Raw genomic sequence first — 14,301 nt, 5'->3', positions numbered from 1 at the left:
CGCAAAAGACGGGCAGGGGTGCCGGCCAATGCCACCCCGCTGCCCGGGAAGGCAGACCAACGCCCCTCCCCATGTGGAAATCTCAGCTTTCCCTCCCTCCCAGCTCATTTGTACTGCAAATAATAATAATAATATTTTTTATTTTTACCCCACCCTCCCCGGGCTCAGGGCGGCTAACACCAATAAAATCACAGTAAAAATCCAATAGGGGGGAAAGAAAAAAAACCAATTTAAAATACAGGTTAAAATGCAATTTAAAACGCAGCCTCGTTTTAAAAGTAGCCGATAAATCAAGACCGTAAGGGGAGGGAAGCATAAGGGTCAGACTGAGTCCAAACCAAAGGCCAGGCGGAATAGACCCCATCGCTCATGGTCCGTACGAATCGGCAGCCCCCAGCGGCTTCAGACATCCCATAATAGCACATCTCTTTGCCCAGGCATTCCCTGTCCCATAAGACCGGACCCTGTCGCTACCGAATTTCTGTTCTTACGATGCGGTTCGTATACAAGCCGCAAGCTTTCCACAGCCGTGAATAAGCAACGATGATATTTTGTTTATTGGTTGAATTTGCAACCCCACCGAAGAGCTCAAGATGGCAGCTGCGTGGCCCATCTCCCAAATTATTCCGCACAACCTTGCGAGGTAGCCCGGGAGAGGCAGTTAAGGGTCATGGCTGCGTGGAGATTTGAACCCAGGTCTCCCAAGGTCCCGGTCCGACACTCTAACCGCTACATGGCAAACCGCCCTCTGGTCCTGGGATGAAAGGCAGTGCAAAATTCAATAAATAATAATAATAATAATATACCACACTTGAGTAGGCAAGGAAATGAGTTCAATGGGACTTGGCAGGGCTTGTGAATAAATAAGAATGCTGTAAAGCCATCCTTTTTCGGCACTGCAGAAGGATGGGCTAGATCCAGCTCTCGAATTCTAGGATCCCTCATGTTTAAATACAGCACGCTTGCATTTAAGAGGTTGGGATCCAGCGGCATTCGTGACGCCGCAGCAATCCCATCAGTCTGCAAAGCCAGAGGCCGACTGCTATCCAAGTTGGAGCCCGACTGTGCCTGAACCCCACAGATTCTCCCCACAGATTCTTACAGCCTATGCCCACCTCACAAGGTTGTTGTGAAGAAGACGAGGATCAGGGGAGAGAGAAGCACAAGTTCCTCCGAGGAAAAACAGGATCTTTAAAAACGGAAATTCGGGTGGGGAAAAATTGTGTATGTATACAGTCATACCTCGGGTTACAGACGCTTCAAGTTGCGTTTTTTCAGGTTAAGGACCCGCCGAAACCCAAAAGTATCAGAACGGGCTACTTCCGGGTTTCGGGGGTCGCACATGCACAGAAGTGCTATTGCGCTTTGCGCATGTACAGAAGTGCCGAATGGCAACCGCGTGTGTGCAGACGCGCCGCTGCGGGTTGCGAATGTGCATCTCGCACAGATCACATTCGCAACCCGAGCGTCCCCTGTACAGTGGTACCTCGGAAGCCGAACGGGATCCGTTCCGGAAGTCCGTTCGACTTCCAAAATGTTCAGAAACCAAGCTGCAGCTTCCGATTGGCTGCAGGAAGCACCTCCTGCAGCCAATCGGAACCCACGGAGGACATTCGGGTTCCAAAGATTGTTCACAAACCGGAACACTCACTTCCGGGTTTGCGGCGTTCGGGAGCCAAAAATTCGACTTGCAAGGCATTCAGGAGCCAAGGTATGGCTGTATTTTTAAAATCAGGGATGAGAACAAATGTAGAATATACCCTGTTCACCGCCCCCACTTTCATTTCTCTTCCCCTACGCAGTCTCCCCTCTGCAATTTATTATTACAGGGGACGCTCGGGTTGCGAACGTGATCCCTGCGGGAGGCACGTTCGCAACCTGTCTGCGCACGAACGGGTTGCGATTCGGTGCTTCTGCGAATGCACAAAGCGCGATTTAGCGCTTCTGCGCATGCGCGACTGCCAAACCCCGGAAGTAACCCGTCCTGATACTTCCGGGTTTCGGCAGGTCTGCAACCTGTATTTCAAACGACAGTTGTTTTTGCCTTCCAGGGCCTGCACAGTGTGGGCCCCAGATAGGTCTAAGGAGGCTTCATCCCATGTGACCCCAAAGGCCCGCCCCTCTCTGGGTTTTTACAGTCGTGTCAACAAGTTTTTCTGCTCCAAACTATATGGAATGGACGGAAATGACTGGCAGAATCCGAGACCAGGGAGAAGAGATGGTGGTAGAAGATTGGGAAAGTTTAAAGTTTGTATATAGAAATATTGTAAAATGAATGAGTGTTTGAAAATTGTTGGAATGAAACTTTATGGCTTTAGCAGAAATGTTATAAGGAGTTAAGTATAAATAAGTACTTTAGTATTAATGGAAAATAAGGTTAAAAATATGTTAAGATATTCAGAATGATAAAAATAGAGAAAGATGGAAAGGAATTGCTGAAACAAGTAACAGAAGTGGAATACAAAAAGGGAGGTGAGAGGAAGTCGATGAAATAAGGGAATGAAAGATAGAGTAATGAAATGGCATGCTATATGTTTTTAAATTGTTGTTGTTTTGTTTTGTTCAGTTTAGGGTTAAGGTTTTGTTTTGTATTGTTTATTGTATTGTTTTTTCTTTTGTTCTTTTTTCTTGTCTGCTGTACTTTGTCTTTTTCTCCTGCCTTTTCCCTTCTTTTTTCTTTTCTTGTAAGTTTGAAAAGTAATCAAGATTATTAAAAAAAAAAAAAGTTTTTCTGCACCAGCTTGTGGGGAAGAATTTGCCGTTTCCCCAGCAGCAAGGCCTTCTCTCGACAAGCGAAGGAGCCCTTTGCAAAGTCTCCCACCGCACAGCTCAGCGCCCTTGCAAGCCGATCGACGCTTCCTCACCTTTTCCAGCTGAGACTCCAAAGCAGACACCTCCGTTTCCACGGTCTCAATGGCAGCCCTGAGGTTGGGGGGCGAGGGAAATAAGAGGGAGGAGGGAAATATCAGCACAGGTGCTTAACCGGGATTTAACACGGGTTCAAGGTCTGCATCAGCCACAGACTCACTAATAATAATTATAATAATAATAATTTATTTATACCCCGCCCATCTGGCTGAGTTTCCCCAGCCACTCTGGGCAGCTCCCAATCAAGCGTTAAAAGCAATACAGGATTAGATATTAAAAACTTCCCTAAACAGGGCTGCCTTCAGATGTCTTTTAAAGAGAAGATAGCTGCTTATTTCCTTCACATCTGAAGGGAGGGCGTTCCACAGGGCGGGCGCCACCACTGAGAAGGCCCTCTGCCTGGTTCCTTGTAACTTGGCTTCTCGCAATGAGGGAACTGCCAGAAAGCCCTCGGTGCTGGACCTCCGTGTCCGGGCAGAACGATGGGGGTGGAGATGCTCCTTCGGGTCTACTGGGCCTTTGAGGCCGTTTAGGGCTTTAAAGGTCAGCACCAACACTTTGAATTGTGCTTTGAAACGTACTGGGAGCCAATGGAGGTCTTTTGGGACTGGTGTTATGTGGTCTCCCAGTCTCCAGTCTAGCTGCCGCATTCTGGATTAGTTGCAGTTTCTGGGTCACCTTCAAAGGTAGCCCCACGTAGAGCGCATGGCAGTAGTCCAAGCGGGAGATAACCAGAGCATGCACCACTCTGGCCAGACAGTCGGTGGGCAGGGAGGGTCTCATCCTGCGTACCAGATGGAGCTGGCAGACAGCTGCCCTGGACACAGAACTGACCTGCGCCTCCATGGACAGCGGTGAGTCCAGAATGACTCCCAGGCTGCGCACCTGGTCCTTCAGGGGCACAGCTGCCCCATTCAGGACCAGGGAGTCCTCCACACCCGCCCGCCCCCTGTCCCGTCAAAACAATACTTCTCTCTTGTACGTGGCCTGGGGGAAACCATTCACTCTGCCTCTATTTCCCACTTTACGTATGAAGATTATACCAGTTGCTGGAAACTGTGGAAGGCGGAGAGTGCTCTCGCACTCAGCTCCCACTTCCCAGCTGCTCTACGAGGCAAGTGTTTAGCCACCAGAACATCACCTCCCATTTTATCCGTTCCACTGGCAAACGGGTCTTGCCATCAAAAAGCTAATGTTTCGTGAGAATCGCCCTTCTTGAAACTCAAATCCATTGGATTGGGGCCTACCCTCCGAAGCAGGAGAAAAACAAGCTTGCTCCTTCTTCCATGGGGCAGTCCTCCAGATATTTGAAGATGGTTCTCATATCTCCTCTTTTTCAGGCTAAACATACCCAGCTCCTTCAAGCACTACTCATATAGCTCGGTTTCCAGATCATCTTGGTTGCCCTCCTCTGCACACCTTCCAGCAGGCTCTGCTTTTTAAAATTATGTATTTTATCAGATCCCGCAGGGCCCTGGTCTCATGAGACAGAGCGTTCCACCAGGCTGGAGCCAATGTTGAAAAGGCCCTGCCTCTGGTTGAGGCTAATCTACCGGTAACTTCCTTACGGCCTGGGACCTCTAAAGGTAAAGGGACCCCTGACCATTAGGTCCGGTCGTGGCCGACTCTGGGGTTGCGGCGCTCATCTCGCTTTACTGGCCGAGGGAGCCGGCGTCCAGCTTCCGGGTCATGTGGCCAGCGGGACTAAGCCGCTTCTGGCGAACCAGAGCAGCGCACGGAAACGCCGTTTACCTTCCCGCCGGAGCGGTCCCTATTTATCTACTTGCACTTTGATGTGCTTTCGAACTGCTAGGTTGGCAGGAGCAGGGACCGAGCAACGGGAGCTCACCCCGTCGCAGGGATTCGAACTGCCGACCTTCTGATCGGCAAGTCCTAGGCTCTGTGGTTTAACCCACAGCGCCAGCCGCGTCCCTCTAGGGTGACCTGGAACCTCTGGGGTGTTGCTATTTATGGACCTTAAAGTCCTCCGTGGGGCATACCAGGTAGCAGGACAGGAACTTGCAAGAAAAGACCAACTGTACAGGAGCTAGGAAGGCAAGCCCAGGAGCTAAGCTTAGGGGCTGAGTAGCATTTTAGTAGCACCTCCGTTCTTCTCCGCCAACCCTGAAAGCTGCCTTGCGGTCGCTTCGCAAGCTTCCTGCCTCGGCCGGCGTTGCGACCACTTCCTGCCAGTTGCCTGGAAACCTTTCCTATCCACAGCGAACTGGTTTTGCCACACACAAAGAGACGTTCTCAGAGTGACAAGCAACTACTATTATTTATTAAATTTGAATGCCGCCCTATAGGCGTAGGTCTCAGGGCAGTTTGCAACACAAAACCACAACCTTAAAAACAACAGACACACACAATACCCGTCTGCACCATGGCTTCCCCCTCCTCCTGCCCAAGGAATCCTGGGAATTGTAGTTTGCTAAGGGTGCCGAGAGCCTTAAAAAGCAGACATCACCTTCCCAAAAAAGGTCCGTATAGTGAAAGCTCTGGTTTTCCCAGTAGTGATGTATGGAAGTGAGAGCTGGACCATAAAGAAGGCTGATCGCTGAAGAATGGATGCTTTTGAATTCTGGTGCTGGAGGAGACTCTGGAGAGTCCCATGGACTGCAAGAAGATCCAACCTCTCCATTCTGAAGGAAATCAGCCCTGAGTGCTCACTGGAAGGACGGATCCTGAAGCTGAGGCTCCAAGACTTTGGCCCCCTCATGAGAAGAGAAGACTCCCTGGAAAAGACCCTGATGTTGGGAAAGATGGAGGGCGCAAGGAGAAGGGGACGACGGAGGACGAGATGGTGGGACAGTGTTCTCAAGGCTACCAGCATGAGTTTGACCCAACTGCGGGAGACAGTGGAAGACAGGAGGGCCTGGCGTGCTCTGGTCCAGGGGCTCACGAAGAGGCGGACACGACTAAACAACAACAACAAAGGGTGCCAAGAGTTGCCATGGTTTTCAGGACCTGTCTGAATCTTGCGATTGTTGTTCTGTTTTTAATGCTGCGTTTTTACGTGTTATGTGGAAAATTTGGGGTTGGCTTTCGCAGCCCAACTCTCCATCTGGGCATTCGGTGTCTCCTAAGTCCACGGTCGGCAATGAGTGGAGGGCAACCCCTAATTTTTCCATATAACAAATGGCATGACCCACCCTGGGACCTTGGGGTGAAGGGAAGGTGATAAGTAAATGAGAGACGACCCCCGTGCATGGCAGGGGGTTGGGCTAGATGACCGTACGGGTCCCTTCGAACTCTATAATTGTATTATTCAAATCCTAGAGTGGTCCAACAATCAATGAATCATTATAATAGTAATAATAGTAATAATAATAATTTATTTGTACCCCGCCCATTTGTCTGGGTTTCCCCAGCCACTCTGGGCGGCTTCCAGCAAAGATGAAAAATACATTAAAATATCACACATTTAAAAAACTTCCCTGAGCAGGGCTTCCTTCCAGAGAACTGTAGATCTGTGAATAGGCAGGACTCCCAGCACCCAGAACAAACTAGAGTTCCCAAGATTCTTTTGGGGGGGAGAAAAACCTGACTGCTGCTTTAAATCTTCAGTGAATATGGGTCCGACTACAATTTCTATGTTACAAGGACCTCTGGAAAGAGTCGGGAATAAACTCTTCCAGGCCACGGCTTAGAATGGCAAACGGGCCACTGAGATATCACAAATATTGGCTTTTTAAAAAATTGCCAAGTCTTCCTTGGAATGGGCATTTTGATGACAGAGGCATTGTACGGAGGCTGCAAAATTGGGTGATCAGGAGCACACATCCCATAATAAGAAACCCACCCTAAGCAGTACACTCATGCATGCGGTCTGGTAGGCCAGAATATAATAATAATAATAATAATAATAATAATAATAATAATAATAATAATAATAATAATGTATACCCTACCCATCTGGCTGGGCTTCCCCAGCTACTCTGAGTGGCTTCCAACAAAATATTAAAATACAGTATCGCATCAAACATTAAAAGCTTCCCTAAACAGGGCTGCCTTCAGGTGCCTTCTAAAAATCTGGTAGTTGTTGTTCTCTTTGACATCTGGTGGGAGGGAGTTCCACAGGGTGGGTGCCACCACCGAGAAGGCCCTCTGCAGGGAGACCAACAGGAGGCCTGATTCTCAAATTTTGCCTGGTTTCTGGCTTTCACTTGAGTTACCTAGATTGGAGGTGCTCTGTAAGTACCTCCAAACTGGGTTCCCACTCCAGCTGCTCAACATGGGCCATTGCAAGATGGCCGCCGCGCACACGTCCCCCACAATGCACCGGGGCTATGGCTGAAACTGGAGCGGAAGAAACTCAGAAGCGGCTCCGACGAGGAGGGAAGTGTGGCAAAACCACAGGAAGCTAGGAGGAACGAGGCAAGGCGGATGGGCATCAAACACAAAACACGAGTTTGACGATGCTGCGACACACCCAAAAAGTGTGTGTGTGTTTTGTGGAAAGAGAGAGAGAGACGGCCCAGCCTTTCCCAGCTGGGGAAAGAGAAGCATTTTTAAAACCACCCACTGGGCGTCCCACCAGAGGAAAATTGTGGCAGAACATCCTACAAGTGGAAATCGGTGACGCCTGGAAACAATCTCTCATGTCCCAGCCACACACAGCTGGAGAATGGAAACCGTGAGGAGACCGTCTGTGACTCTCAGGGCCATGTTCACGTTCAAAGCGATTTCACTCTGAGAAGGCGTCGCTTCCCCCAAAGAGTCCTGGGAACTGTAGTTTGGTGAAGGGCGCCGAGAGCCATTGGGAGACCCCTATTCCCCCCTTCCCAGAATTCCTTGGGAGGTGGGATTCAAGTGTCAAACTGGCATGGCTTCCCCCAAGGAATCCTGGGAACTGTAGTTTGGTGAAGGGCGCCGAGAGTGTTGCCAAGAGACCCCATATTTCCCCTCCGAGAGCTACAATTCCCAGAGCTCCCTGAGAAGAGAGGCCGACTGCTAAACCGTTCTGGGAATCGTAGCTCCGTGAGGAGAAATAAAGGGCTCTCCTAGCAACTCTCGGCAGCCTTAAACTCCCAGAAGTCTCTGGGGGAAGCCATGGCGGTTTGAAGTGTTGTCATATAAAGCAGGATCAGACCACTTTACGCAGTCATGGCTCCCCCCCCAAAGAATTATGGGAGCTGAGAGTCAAGAGCTGCCTCCTATTTCCTTGTCAGAGAGCGAATGTTCCCAGAATTCCCCGGTTGAACTATCATGGCTTCCCCCAAGGAATTCTGGGAGCTGTAGTTTGGTTAAGAGTCAGGTGAGCCCCACTCACAGAGCTACAATTCCCAGAGCGGTTTAACAGCCAGTCACTCTTTCCCAGGGAACTCTGGGAGTTGCAGTTCTGTAAGGGTGTGCCTAACAACTACGAGCACCCTTCTCAAACTACAGTTCCCAGGATTCTTTGGGTGGGTGGGGGAAACCATGGCTGTTTAAAGCAACATGATACTGCTGGTGGGGCCTGTCCAAAAGGCTTTTGAGTCCCTCAGCTCTGAAAAATATACAGCCAACGCCATCCTCTTTTGTACCACCAGAGAAGACCCTGGAGAGTTGGGGTTCTCCAACAGATTCACCCCTCAAAACATCACTGCCACCCCACACGGGTGTTTGGGGCCAGCCTGAACCGCAATGCTTCAGGGCCAAATCATCGTCATCATTTTAAATTTGTATACCGTCTTTCTATCTTAACAATACTCAAGGCGGTTTACAAGTTGAAGAAACAAAAAAATGTACATCTTATAACAATCGAATGCACTACAAAAATGTGATCATAAAACAGAACTTTAAAATAGGCAGCCTATATCAAAAAAAGTAACATTCAACAATCAATTAGAATAGTATAAAATAATTATATCAACATATAAAAGTTAAACAGAAATCCACTCAGCGGATGTGCTTCTCTGCAGAAAGCTGCCCCAAATTTTGCACGAATACAGTGGTACCTCGGGTTAAGTACTTAATTCGTTCCGGAGGTCCGTACTTAACCTGAAACTGTTCTTAACCTGAAGCACCACTTTAGCTAATGGGGCCTCCCACTGCTGCCACGCCGCTGGAGCACAATTTCTGTTCTCATCCTGAAGCAAAGTTCTTAACCTGAAGCACTATTTCTGGGTTAGCGGAGTATGTAACCTGAAGCGTATGTAACCCGAGGTACCACTGTACACCCCAGGCACAGAATATGGGGTAACAATGACTGCCTCACGCTGAAACGTGCCAGTTTAGGGGTTTTTGGGGGCCCAAGAGACCCCAGGAACGCTTTCTAGCCTGGCCCCAGTTATCACTTCCTGCCTCCTGGCCCCAGCGTGAGGTCTGCGCTCCCATGTGTACAGGCCGGAAACTCCTGCTAGTGGGGGTTTTTTTGGGGGGGGAGAAGGGGGCACTACCAAAACCACACCACTAGAAATAGCCCGCAGTCTTACACGTGCTCTGCCGGATTCTCAAGCGCTGAGTGTGGCGCTAGCTCCTCCATTACAGTTTACGCGCCCTGAGGCTCAGCACAGCAGCCCTGACAACTGGGGTTGCCAACTTACCGCCCCTCACCCAAAAATCACCCCCTCCACAAGCCTAGCCTGCTCCTGCGCCATTAAGGGCAGGTCAGCAAGCAGCAAGGAACAGGGCGATTGCTGCAGTGCTGATTGCTGGTAAAGACACAGGAGCAGAGAGCTGGTTGAAAAGTTGGCAACCCCACCAGCAGCTCCATTTGCTTCACAGTATCATCTCCACACTGCCCCCCAGCCCCCAATTTAGTAGTATTTTACACACACACACCTCTCCTGCCACTCCCTGCACTGTCAAACTCCTTTTGTAGCCTGGTGCAAAGGAGAGACGTGGGGAGGGGAGGAGAAGTGGGGAGCAAAGGGCCCCAAAAAGGGATGCAAAAACAAGCCCCCCCCAAAAAATGGCAGCTCTCCCCTTATCAAGAGATTCCTGCATGGCAGGGGGTTGGACTAGATGACCCTAAGGGTCCCTATATGATTAGAGAAATCCCCCCCCACCTTCGTAAAAGGAGAAAGAGCGATTGATTCCCTTCCATTCGTTAATATTTCTCCCATCATTTAGGGTTCGCCACCGAAGCCCCAACACTTCTCCCTCTTCTGGACCCCGCAAGTTGGGTCTTTAGCCGCCCCCTCTGCTCTCACCACTAGGCGACACTTCCTCCCCTTCTCCAACAACGCCGCCCAGCCCTCCCTCCCCAAGCGAAAACTCTCCTTCTGAGTTTGTTTGGAAGAAAGGCAGGCCCGGGACGTCCTCCCCCTCCAAGGCCGAAGGAACTGCCGGCTCGTCTCCAACCAGTGGAGGAGGGAGGCGGGCGAAGGCAGGCAGCGGAGGAGCCGTGCGCGGGAGCGAGCGGGAGCGCCGTCTCCGCAAGGCGCGCCGTCGGGGCAGCTGCGTGGCGGCGGGACAGCCCGCCTGCCTCCGCCTGGCACCGGCCGGAGCGCGATGCGTAAAAGCGCACCAGCTGCATGGCCAAGGGCGCACGGCGCGGCGCGCCAAGCGGACCCACCTGAAGCGCGGCGAGTCTTTCAGGCACTCCTCGAAGTCCAGCTTGACCGTCATCGCGGCGCCGTTTCTCCGGGACGCTCCGGGTAGCCCTGGCCGGAGGTGGAGGCGGCGGCGGCGCTGATACCTGGACCAGACCTGCGAGCAGCCGCGCAGAGGCAAGACCAGCCAGGGGCGCACGGAGGAGCAAGGAGGCGCCGCCGGCAGCGGCTCCTGCTCCGCCCCGGGGCGGGGTGCGCGGCTGCGGGCGGCGCCCGGCGGAGGAGCCATCCTCGCGGCGCCCGGGAGAGGGCAGCAGGGCGCCCCCCCTCGGTCTGCGGGACGACCCGGAGCCACGCACGGGCGGCCGGTCCGCGAAGCCGAGCGCGCAGCGCCGCCTGGAGCAAGTCTCCGGCAGCTCCGCCCGGTGGGACGACGCCAGCGCGCAGGGAGGTGGAGGAGGAGGAGGCGGGTTGGCTGGGAAGTGGGAAGATTCCCGGGCCAAGCCGGCCTTAATCGGGAGGAGCAGGAGGAGTGGAGGGAGGAGCCGGCTGGATACTTGTAAACCGCTTTGAGCGTCTCTGCGGAGAAAGCGGCACATCCGTTTGGTCCGATGCAAAGCGAGCAATCGGATTTGGAGCCTGTCTGGATTTATATGTTACATAAACTTTATATACCTCTTGATTGTTTTTTTAAAAAAAAACTTGGAAAGGTTTGCAAAAAAACAAAAAGTAGATAAAAACAGCAGACAGCATCTTAAAAAGCAGAGACCTTCCCAACAAAGGTCCGTATAGTGAAAGCTCTGGTTTTCCCAGTAGTGATGTATGGAAGTGAGAGCTGGACCACAAAGAAGGCTGATTGCCGAAGAATGGATGCTTTTGAATTCTGGTGCTGGAGGAGACTCTGGAGAGTCCCATGGACTGCAAGAAGATCCAACCTCTCCATTCTGAAGGAAATCAGCCCTGAGTGCTCACTGGAAGGACAGATCCTGAAGCTGAGGCTCCAAGACTTTGGCCACCTCATGAGAAGAGAAGAATCCCTGGAAAAGACCCTGATGTTGGGAAAGATGGAGGGCACAAGGAGAAGGGGACGACAGAGGACGAGATGGTGGGACAGTGTTCTCGAAGAGACCAGCATGAGTTTGACCAAACTGCAGGAGGCAGTGGAAGACAGGAGTGCCTGGCGTGCTCTGGTCCAGGGGGTCACAAAGAGGCGGACACGACTAAATAACTAAACAACAACAACAATATACTGCTTACTCCATGGAGAAGCTGTAAGCCAGTTGTTCCCACAGGGGGCACTGCCACCCCCTGGTAATGTGCTGCTGGGATTACCTGGGGGTGGTAAGAGGCAAGGGGGCAGCAGAGAGATGTGTGAGATGTCAACAACCATTGGGCATTAAAAAGCTGGCAAGAGTCTCCAGAGTCTCCTCCAGCACCAGAATTCAAAAGCATCCATTCTTCGGCCATCAGCCTTCTTTATGGTCCAGCTCTCACTTCCATACATCACTACTGGGAAAACCAGAGCTTTCACTATACGGACCTTTGTCTCTGCTTTTTAAGATGCTGTCTAGGTTTGCCATCACCTTTCTCCCAAGAAGCTGGCGTCTCTTTATTTCGTGGCTGCTGTCACCATCTGCAGTGATCATGGAGCCCCCAAAAGTAAAATCCCTCACTGCCTCCATTTCTTCCCCTTGTATTTGCCAGGAGGTGATGGGCCCAGTGGCCATGATCTTCCTTTTTTTGATGTTGAGCTTCAGACCATATTTTGCGCTCTCCTCTTTCACCCTCATTAAAAGGTTCTTTAATTCCTCCTCACCTAAGCAGTATATACATTTTGTTAAATGCAAAGAAAGAAGTATCTCTGGAGTCTGCACAAATGTTTTAAAAAATAAAAAGCTCAAAGAAAAAAATCTCAAGACAAATAAAACAACAATTTAAACTTTTAAAATTTAGAATGCCGTCGCTGCTGTTATGTAACGCACACAATTATTTTCCATCTTTATGGTTACAGCCAAGGGACTGCCTCGTGAATGCATTATATATTCTTTTTGGGTGAACCCTCGTAGCCGAGTAAGATTGTCTTCCATAAACCATTAACCATGAGTCCGTAAGTGACTGTGGAGGCCAGTTCTGGATCCACACGTCCTTCCACAGTGGGGACATTGTATATGTACAGCTGTGCTACCCCAAATGGCCATTGGGAGGCGCTGCAGCACTTTCGTTTCTTGCAATGGTTCCTTGGGAGAATTCAGGCTTGCAAGTTAAGAGTCTGCAGGTGTCTAGCCTTCCCTAGGAAAGCAGCCAGCTTCTGGATAACTCCCTAGTCCTGGGTCATAATTATTTTAATTTATTTACTTTCAGCATTGTTCTACACTTGCTGGGGGGGGGCGTGTTTAACCACAGCATGCAATGCAGTCAGTTCAGTTTAAATAACATTTAAAACAGCGGTTCTCACAAGGTGTGGCAGGAGAGGATCGCAACTGTGGCGGATAGACTCAAGGACAATCGAAGAATCATTTGAACATTTCAGTGGAGTACAGTATCAAAACACGGGTGGCGCTGTGGGTTAAACCACAGAGCCTAGGACTTGCCGATCAGAAGGTCGGCGGTTCGAATCCCCGTGATGGGGTGAGCTCCCGTTGCTCGGTCCCTGCGCCTGCCAACCTAGCAGTTCAAAAGCACCTCAAAGTGCAAGTAGATAAATAGGTACCACTCTGGCGGGAAGGTAGATGGCGTTTCCGTGCGCTGCTCAGGTTCGGAAGCTGTACGCCGGCTCCCTTGGCCAATAAAGCGAGATGAGCGCCGCAACCCAAGAGTCGGCCACGACTGGACCTAATGGTCAGGGGTCCCTTTACCTTTACCTAGATTGCAGACATCCCTGATCTAGAACATCACAGCAGCCACCAAGCAGATGCCCTCACAAACATCACAAGTTCATAATTTTCCCTTCGTTTCCGACGCCTGGCGCTTTCAGGTATACTGCCCCTGCAAGTGAGGCTCTCTTTAGGTATTGGGGCAACCAGTAGGCTTGCTCACCCCCTCCAGGTCTTTGCCTCATCCCCATGTGAGGCCACAAGACTGCTGGGATTTGTGCTTTGACCATCTCAGAGAGAGATTGGGAACCTTTTCCAGTCAGGGGGCCACATTTGCTTTTGGGCGACCTTTCGAGGGCCACGTGGCAGAGGGAAGCAGGGCCAGAGGTGGAAAGTGAGCAGATTCCTGCCTGTGTGTGCCAGAATACGTCCCAGCCATGAAGAAGCCCAAGTTAAATACCCCTTTGCCCTTTCACAACACATGACCAGCCTGGCAGATCCACAAAATTTAGACTACTGAAATTTCGGTAAAATTCAATAAGTATGGGGACACATCTATAGATTTTTGTTGTTTGTCTAGCTTTCTGCAAATGACACAAAACTTTATGGTAGAATTTGTGCCAAAAAATAAATTTGCTGTATGCAGTAGAATTAAAGAGACTTGTGGGTTCAGTTTTGAATGTTTCACAAAAATTAAAACTGCAGCCATATGTATTTTCACTAAAAGTAAATATTGTTGAGTTCTGAGAGATTTGCTTATAAGTGAACATGTTTAGGGCCAGACGGTTGAAATATGTGTGTTTTCTACAAATTAAAAACAATACAGGTGAAACTCTAAAAATTAGAATATTGTGGAAAAGTTCATTTATTTCAGTAATTCAACTTAAAAGGTGAAACTAATATATGAGATAGACTCATGACATGCAAAGCGAGATATGTCAAGCCTTTATTTGTTATAATTGTCATGTTTATGGCGTACAGCTGATGAAAACCCCAAATTAACAATCTCAGAAAATTAGAATATTAAATGAAACCAGCAAAACAAGGACTGCAAATAGAGCAATATTGGACCTCTGAGAAGTAGAAGCATGCATATGTACTCAGTACTTGGTTTGGGCCGCTTTGCATGTCATGAGTCTATC

The 14,301-nt window shown here is 50.1% G+C and overlaps 1 protein-coding gene and 1 long non-coding RNA gene across 2 annotated transcripts in view; one reads left to right on the top strand and one right to left on the bottom strand.

Annotated features, from left to right (window-relative positions):
* Positions 1-10,545, bottom strand: part of ACAP1 (ArfGAP with coiled-coil, ankyrin repeat and PH domains 1) — a 46,417-nt gene extending 35,872 nt beyond the window's left edge. Inside the window, exons 1-2 of the mRNA XM_081886768.1 lie at positions 10,370-10,545; positions 2,865-2,922 (exon numbers count right to left, since the gene is read on the bottom strand). Of these exons, the coding sequence (XP_081742894.1) occupies positions 2,865-2,922; positions 10,370-10,422 (111 nt within the window). The 5' untranslated portion in view covers positions 10,423-10,545. The remainder of the gene's footprint in view (positions 1-2,864; positions 2,923-10,369) is intronic.
* LOC309355943 overlaps positions 1-14,301 on the top strand; it is a 55,473-nt gene that overhangs the window by 37,606 nt on the left and 3,566 nt on the right. The gene's annotated exons all lie outside the window — the stretch shown is intronic.

The sequence above is a fragment of the Podarcis melisellensis genome (assembly GCF_964234715.1).
Source record: "Podarcis melisellensis genome assembly, chromosome: 13".
Classification (NCBI taxonomy): domain Eukaryota; kingdom Metazoa; phylum Chordata; class Lepidosauria; order Squamata; family Lacertidae; genus Podarcis; species Podarcis melisellensis.
This window is presented reverse-complemented; position numbering and strand designations above follow the sequence as displayed.